This window comes from Ranitomeya variabilis, chromosome 4 (assembly GCF_051348905.1).
Source record: "Ranitomeya variabilis isolate aRanVar5 chromosome 4, aRanVar5.hap1, whole genome shotgun sequence".
In the NCBI taxonomy this organism is placed as follows: Eukaryota; Metazoa; Chordata; class Amphibia; order Anura; family Dendrobatidae; genus Ranitomeya; species Ranitomeya variabilis.
This window is the reverse complement of record NC_135235.1, coordinates 381,675,426-381,695,952: the sequence shown is the minus strand read 5'-3', so window position 1 is coordinate 381,695,952 and position 20,527 is coordinate 381,675,426. Positions and strand designations below refer to the sequence as shown.

Below are 20,527 nucleotides of genomic sequence, written 5' to 3'. Positions count from 1 at the left end.
CTAGCGATCTCGCTATGTGAGACGGGGCCTTTAGCCTCATTTGCATGCTGCCAGTTCCGATTCAGTAGCTTCATCCTTTTGTTGAGCTTATCGTGCTACTGTGACACCCAGGTTTGTCAGTGCTTAGTCTGCAGTCTATACGGTTTTCCTTATATTTGCATATAGGGATAACAACTTTTGAATAATTTAACAGCTGACAGGCGCCTCTAACAGCCAGGGGTGGAATCGCGATCCACCCGCTGCTGTTAACCTGTTAAAATAAAAAAAAATATATATATATATATACATATACATACATACATACACACACATATATATACACCGTATATACTCGAGTATAAGCCGAGATTTTCAGGCTGAAAGTGCCCCTCTCGGCTTATACTCGAGTCACGGTCGGCGGGTGAGGGGGAGAGGGCGCTGAGGCATACTTACCTGCTTCCGGGGCTCCTGGCGCTCCCCCTGCCTGTCCCACGGTCTCCGGGTGCCGCAGCTCTTCCCCTGTTCAGCGGTCACGTGGGACCGCTCATTAGAGAAATTACTATGGACTCCACTCCCATAGGGGCGGAGCCGCATAATTCATTTCTCTAATCAGCGGTGCCGGTGACCGCTGACAGAGGAAGAGGATGCGGCACCGAAGACCAGCTGTCCGGGGGAAGGAGCGGGACGCCGGGAGCAGGTAAGTATTACATATTCACCTGTCCGCGTTCCACACGCCGGGCGCCGCTCCATCTTCCCGGCGTCTCTCTCTCCGCACTGACTGTGCAGGTCAGAGGGCGCGATGACGCATATAGTGTGCGCGCCGCCCTCTGCCTGATCAGTCAGTGCAGGGAGACGCCGGGAAGATGGCGCCGAGGAGCTGCTAGCAAGAGAGGTGAGTATGTGGTTTATTATTTTTATTGCAGCAGCACAGCTTTCTATGGTACAGCTATGGGGCAACGGTGCAGAGCCCTATATGTCACAGCTATGGGGCAGTAATGAACGGTGCAGAGCCCTATATGTCACAGCTATGGGGCAGTAATGAACGGTGCAGAGCACTATATGGCACAGCTATGGGGCAATAATGAACGGTGCAGAGCACTATATGGCACAGCTATGGGGCAATAATGAACGGTGCAGAGCACTATATGGCACAGCTATGGGGCAATAATGAACGGTGCAGAGCACTATATGGCACAGCTATGGGGCAATAATGGTGCAGAGCACTATATGGCACAGCTATGGGGCAATAATAAACGGTGCAGAGCACTATATGGCACAGCTATGGGGCAATAATAAACGGTGCAGAGCACTATATGGCACAGCTATGGGGCAGTAATGAACGGTGCAGAGCACTATATGGCACAGCTATGGGGCAATAATGAACGGTGCAGAGCACTATATGGCACAGCTATGGGGCAATAATAAACGGGGCAGAGCACTATATGGCACAGCTATGGGGCAGTAATGAATGGTGCAGAGCACTATATGGCACAGCTATGGGGCAATAATGAACGGTGCAGAGCACTATATGGCACAGCTATGGGGCAATAATGAATGGTGCAGAGCACTATATGGCACAGCTATGGGGCAGTAATGAATGGTGCACAGCTTTCTATGGCACAGCTATGGGGCAATTATGAACGGTGCAGAGCACTATATGGCACAGCTATGGGGCAATTATGAACAGTGCAGAGCGCTATGGGGCAATTATGAACGGTGCAGAGCGCTATGGGGCAATTATGAACGGTGCAGAGCGCTATGGGGCAATTATGAACGGTGCAGAGCACTATATGGCACAGCCTTCTATGGTACAGCTATGGGGCAATAATGAATGGTGCAGAGCACTATATGGCACAGCTATGGGGCCATAATGAACGGTATGGAGCATCTATTTTTATTTTTGAAATTCACCGGTAGCTGCTGCATTTTCCACCCTAGGCTTATACTCGAGTCAATAAGTTTTCCCAGTTTTTTGTGGCAAAATTAGGGGGGTCTGCTTATACTCGGGTCGGCTTATACTCGGAAAAAAAAAAAATGTATGTATGTATGTATGTATGTATGTATGTATGTATGTATGTATGTATGTATGTATGTATGTATGTATGTATATATATATATATATATATATATATATATATATATATATATCTATATATCTCCCACCTTTCGAGGCATTCAAAATAAAAAAAAAAATAAAATAAAACAAAACATACGCATATTTGGTATCGCCGCATTCAGAATTGCACGATTATGAATATATATATATATATATATATATATATATATATATATATATATATATATATATATATATATATATATATATATATAAAAAAATTAACCTGATCAGTAAATGGCATAACGAAAAAAAAAATCAAAATGCCAGAATTACGTTTTTTTGGTTGCCGCTACATTGCAATAAAATTCAATAACGGGCAAATAGAAGATCTTATATACACCAAAATGGTATCAATAAAAACGACAGCTCGGTGCGCAAAAAATAGGCCCTCACCCAGCCCCATTCTCTACAAGGTATTCAGAATCAACATTATATTTATGATAAAGTTAATTTGTCCAATTACTTTTGAGCCCCTGAAATGAGGAGGCTCTGTAGAAAAATGGAAAATCTTCACTTTATGATCCTGTTTTCACTTTCTTCACCAGGCCAAATTTTACAATTTTGCCAGTATCACTTTATGAGGTAATAACTCTGGAATGCATTAATATATCCCAGTGATTCGGAGAATGGTTTTTCATGACACATTGCACTTAATGTTTGTGGTAAATTTTGGTCTATGTGATTTTTATTTATGAAAATATCAAAAATGTGATAAAAATTGCACAATTTTCAAAACGCTGAATTTTTAGATTAAACCAAATACTTCTACCACACAAAATAGATAATAACCACATATACTTTACATCAATGATTTTTTTCAAACTTTTTTTTTTTTTGTTAGGAAGTTAGAAGGTTTTAAAAGTTTATTGTTTTAGTTTTAACCAACAAAATTTATCAAATCAATTTTTCTTTAGGAGCTACAATCCATTTAAAGTCACTTTGAAGGGCCTATGTGATAAAAAAAAAAAAAAAAACTCGAAAAGCTACACTTGTAAAAACTGCACCCCTCAAAGTGCTCAAAACCGCATTCAAGAAGTTCATTAACCCTTTAGGTGCTTCACAGGAATTAAAGCACTGTGGAATGTGGTTTAGGCACACTGTGGGGCTTAGAAGGGGGGGGGGGGGATTGGGGTGAGGAGCCATTTCACTTTTCCTGAACCTGTGTATTATCAGTAACGTGGAAACTCCCTATAATTCCATTGACAGAACAGAGCAGGGACTTTAGCAGATTGAGTTTAAGCTTTTGTTGGGAAGATTTAAGATCAAATTTATCCTGCGCTCTACGCTGAGCACTTACAGAGTTTCCATCTAAATCTCCAAATCACCCGATTCAGACAAAACCCCAGAGGGATCCATTCATTATCATAATGCAGCAGAGGTAATCTGGCCTCCGTCTAGCCTCTGTTCAACAGTCTCCTTTTCAGAGATGCACAAAACTACCGACCTCACTTTTACGAACGCTGAAAAAGACAGACACCGCCGGATCATATGTCAGACAAAGTCCACAGTGCCTCCACCTGCCTCATTAGAGGGAATCTTCCATTAGGGTTTCTGTCTGAATCACCTATTTCAGAGACTTACATGGAAACTCAGGTGTAAGCGCTCAGTGTAGAGTGCAGGATAAATGTGAGCTGAGACTTACTGCGATCTTTGGGAGGTAGAATGAACAAAATCAACAGGTCAAGAATAGCCTTTATTTTTTACGACGTTCCTTGTGCTGTATATGTGATTAGGCAACTTTATTCTTCGGGTTGGTGCGATTACAGCAATACCAGATTTATATTTTTTTTATGTTTGGCTGCTGTCACAATAAAAGAGGGTTTTGTTTTTGTTAAAAAATTAAATGTCTATTGCCGTAATTGGGAGCTAAGATTTTTCCATATTTCTGCAGTCATATGAGGGCTTCTTTTTTTGTGGGACTAGTTGACATTTTTATTGATACAATCTTGGTCACAACGTTTGATTACTTTCTATTCCAATTTTTGGGAGACAGAATTACCAAACAAAAGCAATTCAGGAATTGTTTTTATTTTATACTGTTCACCGTGTGGAGAGCCCAACAAACAGGCTCTCCATGCATGTGTTGTGACTGACACACAGCCGCGACACATGCAGCTGTGGCGCTGAACAGCGGATTATCGGGAGTGCTCCAGGTATCAGACGCCAAGTAGCATTTGAAGAGCCTCTAAGGTTCTAAAATAGCAGAAGCCTCTACTAGTGACCATATTTTGGAAGCTACACTCAAGAAATTCATCTAGAGCACACCTGGTTAAAGTGTGGCTTGGCATTTCAATTTTACCAGTATGTGCACTCTCAGGATCCAGATACCATTGAATGCAATGACTGAAAAGGAGCATCGGATCCCTCTACCACCACTGAGTCTGTGCATCATACTATATTGGAACTGCAGTATATAGCCTCAGTATACCAAAACAGGACCAATGCATCAGGGGGGCACGAGGTTAGGAGAGTTTGTTTTTTAAATTGTCAGTACTTGAGGGAAACTGTGGATACATCATACAACATATTCAGAATTAACATTATATTTATGGTAAAGTTAATTTGTCCAATTAGTTTTGAGCCCCTGAAATGAGGAGGATCAGCACCTTTCACCATGATAGCAAGATACAAAAATAGGTCCAGGAGACACAAACTTGCAGAAAATATTGCCACTTAGTCCACTGTGCAAAAAAAGAACAGTATCCAATGCTGCCATGTTTCCAGTGTTGCCTCCTATAATTAAGGGTATGTGCACACGTCCGGATTTCTTGCAGAAATTTCCTGAAGAAAACCGGAAATTTTCTGCAAGAAATCTGCATTTTTTTTTTTGCGTTTTTTTCGCGTTTTTTTTAGCATTCTGCAAGCGTAATTAGCTTGCAGAATGCTAGAGTTTTCCAAGCGATCTGTAGCATCGCTTGGAAAACTGACTTGACAGGTTGGTCACACTTGTCAAACATAGTGTTTGACAAGTGTGACCAACTTTTTACTATAGATGCAGCATCAATAGTAAAAGATAGAATGTTTAAAAATAATAAAAAAAATGCTTATACTCACCCAGACGATCTCCTCAGCGGCGTCCGTTCCTCTTCCTATAGCTGGTGTGTGCGCGCAGGACCTTCCATGACGTCGCGGTCATGTGAGCGGTCACATGACCGCTCACGACCAATCACAAGACAGTGACGTCATCACAGGTCCTTCACCGCACACCAGCTATGAGAACCGAAGCGGCAGCATGCAGCGGTGAGGCGGGAACACTGCGGGGGACATCGAAGGTGAGTATAGGACTATTTTTTATTTTAATTCTTTTATTTTTGGCCAATTATATGGTGCCCAGTGCGTGGAGGAGAGTCTCCTCTCCTCCACCCTGGGTACCAACCGCACATAATCTGCTTACTTCCCGCATGGTGTGCACAGCCCCGTGCGGGAAGTAAGCAGATCAATGGACTCCTAGGTGTGCGGAATCCCCGCAATTCCGCATTTTTAATGAACATGTCGCTTTTTTTTCCGCGATGCGATTTTTTCGCGGAAAAAAATCGCAACATTTGCACAAAAAATGCGGAATACACGGTAAATAATAGGAGGCATATGTTAGCGTTTTTTTCGCGTTTTTTATCGCGGTTTTATAGCGGAAAAAACGCAAAAAATCCTGACGTGTGCACATGGCCTAAGAGAGCAGACTAGTTTTTACATCGTTACCAAAATGACAAAATGCAGAAACCTTTCATGGTATTAAGGCCAGATACATCAACTCAACAGCGCTGTAGACAAAGGAGCTCAGCAGCTCTGTCGATGTGGAAGGCACGCTCATGATCAGTGAGCTCAGAAGCTCGTGCCACCTACATTGACGAGACTTCAGAACTGCAGACAACAACAGACACTGGGGACAGCAGTCAAGGCTCCGTGCTGGAACTGGGGAAGGTAAAGAACAGGCTTTTTTGTTTTATATTGACATAACTGATAGGAAATACTTTTCGGAAAGGGGACAAACCCTGTAAATGTAGTAACCATTAGTTCTGGTGGAAAAGCAGCCCTCAATGAATGTGAGCATTATGTCCAAGAGTGGTGGATGGCTGGAGAAGTCTGACATCACTTTCATGTAACCCAGTTATCAGATGGACAGAGGTCACTGTGAAATGGGCTGCTCTGCTTATATAAGGATTATGGCCACTGCACTGCCGTCCCGATGATAGCCACAAAATGGTTTGTACGTGGAAAGGGTACACAGTTGTGTCTGCCATTGACACAGCCAGAGAAAGATTAGACATATCGTCTTACCTTCAAGGCAGGGCCGGTTTTAGGCAAAGTGGGGCCCCAAATACTAACATATTGCACATCACACAGAAATAGTAAAAAGATCTAATGTTAAAAATAATAAAAAAAACAAAAGCCCTGCTATCCTCACCTTCCGTCATCCGCCAATGTGCACGCGGCTGCCGCCAGCTTCCGTTCCCAGGATGCATTGTGAAATTACCCAGAAGACTTAGCGGTCTCGCAAGAACGCTAAGTCATCTGGGTAATTTCGCAATGCATCTCTGGGAACGGAAGCTGGCGGCAGCAGCGCGTGCATCGTGACAGCTTCGCTGGACGCCGGAGGTGAGTATATAACTATTTTTTATTTTAATTATTTTTTTTTTTAACATGGATATGATGCCCACACTGCTATATACTACATGGCCAGTGTTATATACTGCGTGGGCTGTGCTATATACTGCGTGGGCTGTGCTATATACTGCGTGGGCTGTGCTATATACTGCGTGGGCTGTGCTATATACTGCGTGGGCTGTGCTATATACTGCGTGGGCTGTGCTATATACTGCGTGGGCTGTGCTATATACTGCGTGGGCTGTGCTATATACTGCGTGGGCTGTGCTATATACTGCGTGGGCTGTGCTATATACTGCGTGGGCTGTGCTATATACTGCGTGGGCTGTGCTATATACTGCGTGGGCTGTGCTATATACTGCGTGGGCTGTGCTATATATTACAAGGGCAGTGTTATATACTGCGTGGCTGCTATATACTACATGCGCTGTGTTATATACTGCGTGGCCACTGTTATATACTGCGTGGCCTGTGTTATATACTGCGTGGGCTGTGCTATATATTATGTGGGCTGTGTTATATACACATTTTATACACATACCGTACATACATATACCATACATACACAGATACACATACATATACCGTACATACATACACACATACCATACATACATATACACATACACGTACTGTACATACACACACTGTACATACAGTTATATACACATACCGTACATACATATACCATACATACACACAAATACACATAAATACAGTATACCGTACATACATACACATACCGTACATAGATACACCGTTAATACACACAGATAAACACATATACCGTACATACAGATACACACATATACCGTACATACACAGTATATACACATAGTATAAACATACCGCACACACATACATACACATACTGTATGTACATGCACATAAACACATACCATATATACATACAAATTTATTGCACATACACAGATACACATACATATACTGTACATACACATACTGTACATGCATACACACAGCCATACAAATATACCATACATACACACATATACCGTAGATACATACACAGATACACACACCACACACATACATACATACACATACAAGCATATACATACACACATACTAATCTGTGATATCAGGTGATCAGAGGAGCCCTAGATGAAGTCACATAGTTCAGCTGGAGAGGGCTGCAGAACCCACTACTGTGGGGGATGGGGCACAGAGCAGACAGGACTGATATCAGCCCCCTGGTGCTGCCATGCTGTCCCGTGCAGTGAGCTCCTCCCCCATCTCTTCTCTGTGAGGAGACGCTGCAGCCTGCTCCGATTAGAACAGTGGAGGAAGCAGAAGGCACATTGTAAGTCCTGCTGTTCCTCCACTGCTGTCTCTATGTGCTGTGCCCTGGGGCCCCTGACTGTAGGTGAGCACTCACCATTGGGAAGCGCCATGCAGGGGGACAGACGGCAGCCAGTGAGCGCTCTCCTCAGTCTAGTGAGGAAAGCGTTCATTGGCCAGCGTCTCTCCCTGCATCACACGCCTCCTTTTTGCACTTTCTTTTTACACACGGGACCGAGGGAGGGGGGGGCACTTACTTTTCACACACGGGACCGGGGGGGGGGGCACTTACTTTTCACACACGGGACCGGGGGGGGGGCTGCACTTTCTTTTCACACACGGGACCGAGGGAGGGGGGGCACTTACTTTTCACACACGGACCAGGGGGGGGGGGGGCTGCACTTTCTTTTCACACACGGGACCGAGGGAGGGGGGGCACTTACTTTTCACACACGGGACCGGAGGGTGTCGTAGTCACTTTATTCTGATGTTTGACTTTGATAAATGATCATGTCCTAAAATGGACACCGTACATTTGCATAGCTGCCATCTTTGGAAGGTCAAGTTGGGGGTCATGGAAAGGACGCCATTGATTCCTATGGGAATTTTATTTTTTTTTAAATGCGATTTTTTTTAAAAAAACTACAAATCGGATCGACTCCAAAAATACATGGCACACCTGTCCCCACCTAGGGCTTCGAAACGCCACCTGAACGGGGTCTCTGCGCCGAGCGGTTCGGGCCGCATTAATCGCGGAAAACGCGGAGAAGAAGAAGAATAAAATATAAGAAATCGGATTACAATATGTTGCTTGAACCTAGAGGGTTTAAGCACCATAATTGTAATATGAAAACTTAAATCTCCAGGTAAGTTAATTTATGGCGAAAACAAAACTCCCTTTGGATTTTTTCCCATTCTATTTAAGTGGTGGAAAAAAAATAAATCTGAATTTGATGAAAAAAAAGTTTTGCTTTGTGTCACCATTTCCAAGACCCATAACATTTTTCTATAGATGGAACTCTGAGCTTGTTTTTAGTGTGCTTCTATTGATACAAATTTTGGGTACATACAACATTTTGATCGCTTTTATTGCATTTTTTAAAGGGAGGTGAGCAAAAAAAAATATATGCAGTTTTAATTACTTTTCTCTTTATAGTTTTTACAATCAAGTTAATTTTATATTTTGACAGACCAGAGTTTTATGCACACGGTAATGAGTGTATAAATTTTCTCTTTACTTTATTGCTAACAGGAACAAGAGACTGCAATTTGAACCTTTAATCATCAGCATTAGCTTCAGCACAATAAATGGCAAGAAGAATACGCTGAAATAAAAGAGGGTTTTATTACTGACTGATCACAGTGCAACTACATCTGCATCACTGTGCAGCAGTGACTACTCTCCACAGATTGCCCTGAAAAAGACCTTTCAGGTCGAAACATTGGATTCTATATCTATACTTACCTGTTGGAGTAATAAAACCATCATTTATGTCAACATACCGTATTCTTCTAGCCAATTATTGTGCCAAGGCTAATGCTTATGATTATAGGACTTTAGTCTTTCCTTCGAGGCAGTTAGTGAAGGCTTACCCATTGGCTCAATTTGAACCTTTACATTTTTTGCACATGTTTTTTAGTTCCTTTAGGGGACTTGAACCTGTGGTTGTTTAATCGCTTGTAGTACATACAGTAATACCACAGTACTGCAGCACATCAGAAAAATCATGGTACTTTATGGAGCTTTACGGCGGCGCATCACAGGAGTACCACGATGTCAGCCCTGGACACCTTCAGCAGAATCACATTGTGGCAGGCTATATAAGCTAGCTGGGTACAAATCCAAGAGAATAATAATAATATAGAGCGATTGGATAAAACGTAACCTTTATTAGGTCTATATGTTAAAATGAATAAATACCAATAAACAAGGAAAAAAGAAAAAAGGGAGGGGAAACCCTAGTGCCAATGTGACCCTACCCAACACAGATGGGGAAAACAAACCAACAAACAGAAAATTCACAACAAAAAATTATTGCTGACAGAGCCAATACAGCTAGCCCCAGGTATGAACAACTATTGTATGGTTGTAATAATAACCTGTGTTATACTAGCTGGATGTATATATAAGGCTTTGCATAATCAAAGGAGTGTATCCTGATGTATGATACACCTGTTCCACGATGTACTAATCAGAAAAAACGTAGTTCCAAAGGTCAATTAGTCACCCTATAATTCTCCTGTTTTGGCCTTACAACCACATCATTTGTGTTAAACCATAGAGCAATGTTTGCTATTCAAACCATAATTGAAACTAAGTACATACTGGATGTGTGTAAATATGTACAATCGGTACCATATGCAATCAGTGCCATATACAGCTGTCAGTATATATTGTAGCATTTAAGAGGCATATAACCAAAAACCGCAGCCACAGCTTATTATACTCCCCTGATGAGTCCATAACGGACGAAACGCGTCGGGAGACGCTATCCGCAGCAGAGGCATTCTTACCCGTTGAGAGACAGGAGGATTCTCTCCAACATTCGGGTGAGATCATTCCATGAAGTTGTCTCAAAAATTGGCACATGATGGTGCCTGACCTTGTATAGGTTGTTTCTTTTATTAACACCGGAACCGTACCAGTATACACTAGGGGGATGCTCATGAATTGGTCATGGGGCTGCAGGGTCCCGATTTTGTTTGGGTACAATAATGGTTCTAGGTAGTTTTTGGTTATATGCCTCTTAAATGCTACAATATATACTGACAGCTGTATATGGCACTGATTGCATATGGTACCGATTGTACATATTTACACACATCCAGTATGTACTTGAAAGAGAAAAGTGGCTGGCAGGAGTCAGTGGTGGCTGTGATGGAGGATTCTGCTGCCAAGAGATGACCCAGGTCTAGGCATTACTAAGCTTCGGGATGCGGGAGACAGAAGGATTTGGATCCTCACCTTCCTTAAATTCTATTCTCCTGAGCTCCCAGTTTAGACCAGAAAGGTCTTCCGTAAGAGCATAAATAAATCCAGTCGGCACACGGCTCGTGACAAGGGATGGCATACCATTTATAAACAATGATAAAAAGAAAGGCAGTTTTTCAAGGTTTATTCCATCAGATCATCAATTAAAAAACAATATTAATGACATGTTTTGTATGTAACTAGAGTGCCGGTCTTTCTATGATCGTTCTGTTTATGAAACAGAGCACTGATGGAAAGTATGTTCGAATCTGGGGCACCCCTGGCATGGTGGACAGGTAAATTCTGCTGTTTTTATCTGCCTTCTTTAACCCCTTAATTACCTCAGCTTTTTTCGGTTTTGCGTTTTTGTCTCCCCTTCTTCCCAGAGCCATAACTTTTTTATTTTTCCGTCAATATGGCCATGTGATGGCTTATTTTTTGCGGGACGAGTTGTACTTTTGAACAACATCATTGGTTTTACCATTTTGTGTACTAGAAAGCGGGAAAAAAATTCCAAGTGTGGTGAAATTGCAAAAAAAGTGTAATCCCACACTTGTTTTTTGTTTGGCTTTTTTGCTAGGTACACTAAATGCTAAAACTGCCATTATGATTCTGCAGGTCATTACGAGTTCATAGACACCAAACATGTCTAGGTTATTTTTTATCTAAATGGTAAAAAAAAAATTCCGGACTTTGCTAAAAAAAACAAACAAACAAAAAAAAAACAGTTGTGCAATTTTCCAATACCCGTAGCGTCTCCATTTTCGTGATCTGGGGTCGGGTGAGGGCTTATTTTTTGCGTGCCGAGCTGACGATTTTAATGGTACCAGTTTGGTGCAGATGTTATTTTGATCACCCGTTGTTGCATTTTAATATAACCAATGTAGCAAGCAACCAAAAAAAATGTAATTCTGGCGTTTTAAATTTTTTTCTCGCTACGCAGTTTAGCGATCAGGTTAATCCTTTTTTTTATATATAGATCGGGTGATTCTGAAGGTGGCGATACCAAATATGTTTAGGTTTTTTTTTTTATTGTTTTATTTTGAAAGGGGCGAAAAAGGGGGGGGGTGTGATTATATATATATATTTTTTTTTTTTTTACTTTTGCCATGCTTCAACAGCCTCGGGAGGCTAGAAGCTGGCACAGCCTGATCGACTGCTACATAGGACCGATGCTCAGATCTGTAGATTCTGTAGTAGAATTGCTGCATTGCTATGAGCACCGACCACAGAGTGGCGCTCACAGCAGTCTGACATCAACAACCATTGAGGTCTTCAGTAGACCTCTGGTTGTCACGCCGACGCATCGCTGATCCCCGATTACGTGACGGGGGTCAGCGATGCGCGCATTTCCGGCCCGATGGCCGGAAGCGCTAGTTAAGTGCCGCTGTCAGAGTTTCCACCCGCCGCTATTTGCGGGCACATGTCAGCTGTACAAAACAGCCGACATGTCCCGGCTGTGATGCGGGCTCACCGCCGGAGCCCGCATCAAAGCGGGGGTTCTGCATGGTCACAGCACACTGACGCTAGCACTCCTGCACAGGAAGGCAGACAACAAGGACACCTTGTGTTCCCCATCTTCCATATGGAGGGAGAAAAAAAAAAATTACAATGAAATATATATATATAAAAAAAAAGTGTCCTGTAAGATGGCAGAAGTGTCTCCTTCCTACTGACAAGTTAAAAATATAGTGCTGCAGGAGGGGTGTAGCTGGCAAAGGAAACACTATTTGGGGTTAGCCTCACAGTGGCAGCAGGCTACTCAAGATATCAATTTCTCCCAATAACACAACAACAAAAAAAATGGGTTTACCGACACTCAAATCAATGCAGTTAATCTTCACATGATTGTTTAGCTTTTCCATTTTTGTCAGAGGGAAATCCTATTAATTACCGGAGTCCGTGTCCCACGAGGGAGGGATGGTTCTTCTATCTCCTTCACAAGCTGATTAAGACTGTGCTCTAGCTCTTCTTGTTGCTCTTCCAGTGGGTCATTAATGGGAGATATACTTCTGGCCAAAAGTTGAGAAGAAGGGATCTTCTCCTCTATCTCTGCCAGACGTTCATGTTCCTCCCGCCAGTCATCATCTGCAAAGAAAAGAGCAATCGAGTAGGCTCATTAAGTAGATGTCTTGGCACTAAAATAGTGAACAGAGCATTAAAAGCAACACATCTATTGGCTGGCTACTGAGTCTTTTTCAGACTCAAACAAAGGAATTTTGCTTCACAATGCATCGGCCATCAGAAGAACCCAAGCTCATTGAAACAACAGAGAACATTTAAAGTTTGTTGTCCCAAGAAGACATCAACTTCTTAAAATGAAGGAACAGTGGTAATCAAATAATCTAGCATCCATCACCTACAGAAGCTTCAAAAAGGAATGCATTATTCCTGCAAAGGGATACAAGACAGGGGAAGAGTCAAATGGGTGGCCATTCATTCAAGTCTGCATAACCAGGTTTTCTGAACTGTAGTGCGTCACACTGTATTGTAGCATGGTGACAGCAGACTGGGAGGGGAAACTGCGGAGGCGACCATACGAAGCGCAGCATCATAAGGTTGCCTCGATAATTCTATAGACCAGTATGCAGTTGCACCTCTCCGAGCCCAATGACGGATCCAGGCGAGGGTACGCCTGGAAGGATATTTTAACTCAAGTCCTGATATTTCCTATACATTAACAATAACAGTAATTCACCCAACAAACCTATTTAGGCACACATTTGTTTCTTATTTTGAGACCCCAGACTTGTCACTGTTATATTTATCACCATTACTAGCATATTTACTAATACGGACATTTTTTTTAGGTTTTGGGAGGACACAGTCACTAATGAATAACTAAAATGGAGTTTCTCATTAATGGGAGGGTACAAATATTGTACCAAAAACCTGAAATAAGAGACACTATACTGATTTAGTAGATGACATTCTACTTGTACTGAATACCTATTGCTTGTATAACCAATCCTCTCAATGAGGAAGGAGCAAAATGTGTAGACAGATCCAACTCACCAATTGCTCCAGCTCCAAATGTATCATCATTAAACTGGTCAATGTCCTCATCCTCCTCAAGGTCAGGAAAGCCATCACCATCCTCGAGAGACTAAAAGAGAAAATATGGTTCAGTTAACTGCATGGCGCAAGTGAGTGTATTCTAGCACCTGCCTCCTAACCGGACCGTTCAGCATCAAAGAACAGTCTAAATTACCTATGCAAGTCTACGGGTTTGTGAAAATCCATGATTAACATTATAATGGACAGGGGAAGCTTTGCAGTTTATTTTTTAATGGAAAAATCACTGATGAAACTGATAGTGAAAGCTGACATACAGACCAAACAATGATGGCAACTGTGGAACCTTTTTATACATGAGAAAGATCCTTCACATCTGAATAAGGCTTTAGTCATGCGACAAGGCTCCTCAACCCCTAAATGGCTTACATTTTTATCTTTGTCTGTGTGCTTGGTTAGTGGTGGGCAGTCCAACTCTTTTTGGTTAACTGGATCATTTGGTTCAGTTTAATAAATAGATCTGGCCCTTTTGAATCCTGAACTGATCCCTATTTCAATGATGAACACAGCATTTGAGTTAAAACCAGTGCCAGTGGAGTCAAAACCAGACCTGCCGGAAGTTGGCCAACTACAGAGAGCTTTTCTATGTTTTGACTGGAGCTTCTGGCTGGGTTTCTATTCAGTCGGATCAGGAGTGCCAGTGGCTCTTACTGAGGTGGCGGCGCTCAAGGTTTCCAGGAGACGGCTGATCGAGCCAACTTGTTTGCTACTGACCCACTACTAGGGCGTATTCAGCAAGCACAGAAGTTGAGCCCCATCTATTTTGGGCAAAATTTGTGCTACACAGTCAACATCTGAATTTATCAGCAGCGCATGGAGCTTACCTTGATTACTGATGTTTAACCGTTTAAATGCCACGGTCAATAACTGACTGTGCATTTAAATGGCTTGCTTTCCTTTACACATTGTTGGGTTCCAATGCGATGTCAGTGCTGCAAACAATAACAGACACAGTGCGGCGTGGCAGAGACTCAACACTAGACCAGGGAGGAGGAATAAAGTTTGGTGGGCGTTTTTTTGTTTTTAAAGTGGAAAAACTACGTTAAAAGAAATCTAACAGCAACATACACCCCGCCCCCCATGTATAAGTGCTTGTAGTTCTTTCAAAGATGAGTCCAGCAATATGTTTACATGTTCAATCTGTTCCTTCATTACTGAGAAATTAGTGTTTTAACTGAGGCAATTGCAGCTATTATAGACCAGAATCATCTGCCTCTCCAGCTCTATTCCCCACGTCACCTATTCCTGCTTGACTACCAGCCTCTATGCTGTGTGACTTTAGGCAAAGGCGTTGTCAGTCAAACAGGAAGCGGCGGAGCCGGGCAGGGAATAGAGCTGGAGCGACACAGGCTTCAGATCCACCATAGTTCAGCCTCATCTCATTAATTCAAACTCTGATTTCTCAGTAATGGACTGACCATGGAAGTGTATTACTAGACTTGTCTATGAAACAGCTACATGCACATTCTCTCCCACAGATTCCCTCGAGAATGGATTCCCAAATTTCCTAGACCATGTGAGCAAAGAACGTGTAAAGGTACCTTCACACTAAGTGACTTTGCAGCGAGAACGACAACGATCCGTGACGTTGCAGCGTCCTGGTTAGCGATCTCGTTGTGTTTGACACGCAGCAGCGATCTGGATCCCGCTGTGATATCGCTGGTCAGAGCTAGAAGTCCAGAACTTTATTTCGTCGGTTGATCACCCGCTGTCATCGCTGTATCGGCGTGTGTGACGCCGATACAGCGATGTGTTCACTTGTAACCAGGGTAAACATCGGGTTACTAAGTGCAGGGCCGCGCTTAGTAACCCGATATTTACCCTGGTTACCATTGTAAAAGTAAAAAAAAAAAAAAAAAAACACTACATACTCACCTTCTGATGTCTGTCACGTCCTGGAGCGTCCACAGGGTTAAGCGCTGCTGCCGAGAACTTCCTGCACTGAATGTGTCAGTGCCGGCAGTAAAGCAGAGCACAGCGGTGAAGTCACCGCTGTGCTCTGCTACTGCCGGCGCTGACACATTCAGTGCAGGAAGCTCTGAGCAGCAGCGCGTAACCCTGTGGACGCCGGGGGACGTGACAGACATCAGAAGGTGAGTATGTAGTGTTTTTTTTTTTTTACTTTTACAATGGTAACCAGGGTAAATATCGAGTTACTAAGCGCGGCCCTGCGCTTAGTAACCCGATATTTACCCTGGTTACCAGGGTGCTGCAGGGGGGACTTCGGCATCGTTGAAGACAGTTTCAACGATGCCGAAGTCGTTCCCCTGATCGTTGGTCGCTGGAGAGAGCTGTCTGTGTGACATCTCCCCAGCGACCTAAACAGCGACGCTGCAGCGATCGGCTCGTTGTCTATATCGCTGCAGCGTCGCTGAGTGTGACAGTACCTTTAGAGTGAATGCTTCTGCCTAAAGTAAGGGCTCATTCAAACAGGTTGGTAAAACTCTGATTTAAATAAGGAAAACAACAAAAAAAAAAAAAAAAAGAAAAACTGATGAAACTTGAACCGTTTTTGTAGTATGAGAGAATCATTGACATGTGAATGAGCCCTAAGATGCACCAGCAATGTGTTGTGTGCAGGTTATCACCTCCTTAGGGTAAAGTTCCCACAATTAATTTTTGGCAAGTTTCTGACAATACATATTTTTGCTGTAAAAAAAAAAAATGCATTGCCTTACAGTTCCAGCAAGGTGGACGGGATTTATAGAGATCTCTTCCCCATGGTGATTTTTTTATTTTTTTTATGCTGAACAAACTGACCTGCAATGCATGTTGGAAATCCACGACACAGAAATGTTTGACCTCCGGTAAATAGGTTTATTGATCACGTTGGCTGTGCACTGCTGAGACTGCGTGCACCAGAGACCGGAGCAGAGCACCGGGGGAACGGGAGCAGGGTGAGGATGTGGTTATTATTCCATGTGTATGCGAAGTTTGCATGTACATAGGCTATTCTGTGTCCCCCCCTCCTTGCCACGGCCCAGGCAGACGTGTGTCCCCCCCCTTGCCACGGCCCAGGCAGACGTGTCCGCCCCCCCCTTGCCACGGCCCAGGCAGACGCGTGTCCCCCCCCCCTCCGTGCCACGGCCCATTAGACGCGTGTCCCCCCCCTCCGTGCCACGGCCCAGGCAAACGCGTGTCCCCCCCTCCGTGCCACGGCCCAGGCAGACGCGTGTCCCCCCCCCCTCCGTGCCACGGCCCAGGCAGACGCGTGTCCCCCCCCCTCCGTGCCACGGCCCAGGCAGACGCGTGTGTCCCCCCCCCTTGCCACGGCCCAGGCAGACGTGTGTGTCCCACCCCCTCCGTGCCACGGCCCAGGCAGACGCGTGTGTCCCCCCCCCTTGCCACGGCCCAGGCAGACGTGTGTCCCCCCCCCCTTGCCACGGCCCAGGCAGACGTGTGTCCCCCCCCCCTTGCCACGGCCCAGGCAGACGTGTGTGTCCCCCCCCCCTTGCCACGGCCCAGGCAGACGTGTGTGTCCCCCCCCCCTTGCCACGGCCCAGGCAGACGTGTGTGTCCCCCGCCCTTGCCACGGCCCAGGCAGATGTTTGTGTCCCCCCCCCTTGCCACGGCCCAGGCAGACGTGTGTGTCTCCCCCTCGAGCCACGGCCCAGGCAGACGTGTGTGTGTCCCCCCCCCCCCGAGCCACGGCCCAGGCAGACGTGTGTCCCCCCCCCCCCGAGCCACGGCCCAGGCAGACGTACCCCCCCCCCCCCACAGGAGCCACGGCCCAAGCAGAAGTGTCCCCCCAGGAGTCACGGCCCAGGCAGACGTGTCCCCCCCAGAGCCACGGCGCAGACCGAAGTGCCCCACGAGACACGGCGCAGGCAGACATGCCCCCGTGCGCAGATGGAAGTGCCCATCTCCTGAACGCCAATATGACCAGCCCCCACAATCACAGTGGTGAGCTGGGGACTCTATCAGAGTACATGAAACCCCTTTCTCATCCCTGGGAGGACACTGTAACTTTCCCCTCACCCACCATTCTGTCTGGCTCGGGTCCGTTGCCCCATGCCAAGCACTTCAGTCCGGACACGAACCTCCACACCCCCAGGTCTCCATTCTTACCTGAAACCGTAGCATGTCTTTCGCTTTCCTACTCTCGCACTCTCCTCCCCCTCTCTCTGCGAGGCGCGCTCACGCGCTCCCTCCTCTTTCCAGTTCTCTTTTCTGATTGGCTGCTGGCACGAGCGCGTTCCCGACTCCTTCTCCTTTGATTGGCTGTACTGAAAGGCGTTCGCGTCCGCTGCTATAATACGTCCTCCGGCGCGTGATCAGCGTGCTCGCTCTGTTGCCAGGTGATCTGCGTCTGACGTAATCCGGGGCCTTGCCTTGCTGGGAACTTCAAAGGCTGTAACTTTATTACTACGGACAATGCTCTGTTATTACAAGTTTGTTGTGCAATAGTTGCTGGTGCCATAAATAATCCTGGCACAGCATTAGCCTTCCCTCTTCTGGTGACAGCAGCAGCAGCGCTCCCCGCGCCCCGCACTCGGCGGCACCACGCCCACCCCACCCCCTCCCCCCCCCCTCCGGACAATCAATTTCACATGCTGTTGTGCAAATGGAATAGACAACAGATGGAAAATTTTGGCAATTACTCTGGTCTCTTCATCAGGCAAAGACTAAAATAAATTATGAAGAATCACATATTTATGCACAACATAGTATAGAAAAAAAAAACATGGATAAGACAGGTGACATGAAGCAGAATTACCATGAGTGATAAATAGTGTTGAGCATTCCGATACTGCAAATATCGGGTATCGGCCGATATTCGCGGTATCGGAATTCCGATACTGAGTTCTGATACTTTCAGTATATCGAATACCGGGATCGGAAGTTCCCATAGTGCAATGAGCCAGTTTAATTTAATTCAGCCAATGAGGAATCCTAAGAAGTGTGGGCACATCCTGTTATGCATGCTAGGCATGTAAGTAAGGGCATGGCGGTGATTGGCTGCTGAAATGATGTCATGATGCACTATAAATGCCGCTGCCGCCATTTTGGGTTCACTCTGCTGTGAATTCAGTTAGGGACAGGACGCTGCTGTTCTGACTGAGGGATAGTTTGAGATAGCGATTTGCTTCATTGTTTAGCAACTGCTGTGTGAGAAGCTTTTTTTGCCTTGCAGCGCTGTTCACGGCTGTCTGTAAGGTCTGTGTGTGAGTGCAGCTCACGCTGTCGCCTGTTCTGCAGCCACAGCTGGTTGTAGTCAGCTCAGGGTGCGTCACTGCCTCATACCGTTCCATTGTCCTTTTTTTCAATTAGTGCTGCCTGCTGCACATTTTTTCTCATTTATCCTATTAGTGGGTTTCCATCCGTATCCTGCTAGATTGTGGAAAAACACTATATAGGAGTACATAGAGGAGCTTCTTTTGGCCTTTTAGTGCTGTTCACGGCTGTCTGCAAGGTCTCTGTGTGAGTGCAGCTCACGCTGTTGCCTGTTCTGTAGCCACAGCTGGTTGTAGTCAGCTCAGCGTGCGTCACTGCCTCATACTGTGCCATTGTCCTTTTGTCAATTAGTGCTGCCTGCTGCACATTTTTTCTGATTTATCCTGTTAGTGGGTTTCTATCCGTATCCTGCTAGATTGTGGAAAAACACTATATAGCAGTACATAGAGGAGCCTTTCTGCAGCCTTGTGCCCTGCAGCCCCAGCCAGATTAGTATTAGCCTATTTTTTGGAGCCTCATCTATTGCATTGTAGGTTACCTTCCTGCATTGTAATCGCTACAAAAAGTTTGTGATACAATCGGTTTTACATCTTTGGGCACATCCAGTGTCTTTTTGTGAAAAAACAAAAAGTTAATAAAGTTCACCAAACACTTCACTTTACAGTCGTGTAGGCCACATTAGCTCATATTAAAGTCTAGTCCACACTTTATAAAATTAGTGTTTCTTATACCTGTTAGCAGCTGTTCAGGAATAAGCACACTAAGCCCTTAGTACTTTTCTGCCTATCTTTATCAGTCTACCAAGATGAAAAAGGCAGGGAGTAAGGCACGTGGTCGTGGGCGTGGAGTTTCTGCAGGGAGAGGACGTGGGGATTCTTTGCCTGCTGCGGGCACCGGTGACTCATCATCCCCCAGTTTTAGCAGGGAACAGTCCTTCATGCGCAGCTTTGTAGGAGTTCGCCGTACCCCACTGCTGCGGGACGAACAAATTGAGGCCATTGTCGGATGGATGGCAGCTAACGCATCAACTTCAATTAGTGCCACATCCTCTCAGGCACAGAGCACTGAAGAGCAGCCATCTGTCTCTTCACCACCTGCCAAATTGCCCAGGCAGTCAGAGAGCCCAGGACAGGAGCCATCTCTACTTCTGTTCTCTGAATCTCTTGGCTTGGAAAGAGGGGGCCAGCCAAGCAGCATTCGAGAAACTGAAGAAGAGGCAGTATGCAGTGATGCGCAACAGCTTTGTCTCTCTGAATCTGAAGAGGCGGGTGGGCCAGTGCCTACAGTCAGCACACCTCAGTACG

General features: G+C 44.9%; 1 protein-coding gene across 1 annotated transcript in view; it reads right to left on the bottom strand.

Annotated features, from left to right (window-relative positions):
* The window catches only part of PATL1 (PAT1 homolog 1, processing body mRNA decay factor), a 131,099-nt gene extending 112,717 nt beyond the window's left edge, over positions 1 to 18,382 (bottom strand). Inside the window, exons 1-3 of the mRNA XM_077250815.1 lie at positions 18,117 to 18,382; positions 13,989 to 14,079; positions 12,868 to 13,061 (exon numbers count right to left, since the gene is read on the bottom strand). Coding sequence (XP_077106930.1) covers positions 12,868 to 13,061; positions 13,989 to 14,079; positions 18,117 to 18,131 — 300 coding nt within the window. The 5' untranslated portion in view covers positions 18,132 to 18,382. The remainder of the gene's footprint in view (positions 1 to 12,867; positions 13,062 to 13,988; positions 14,080 to 18,116) is intronic.
* Positions 18,383 to 20,527: the final 2,145 nt, after the last annotated feature.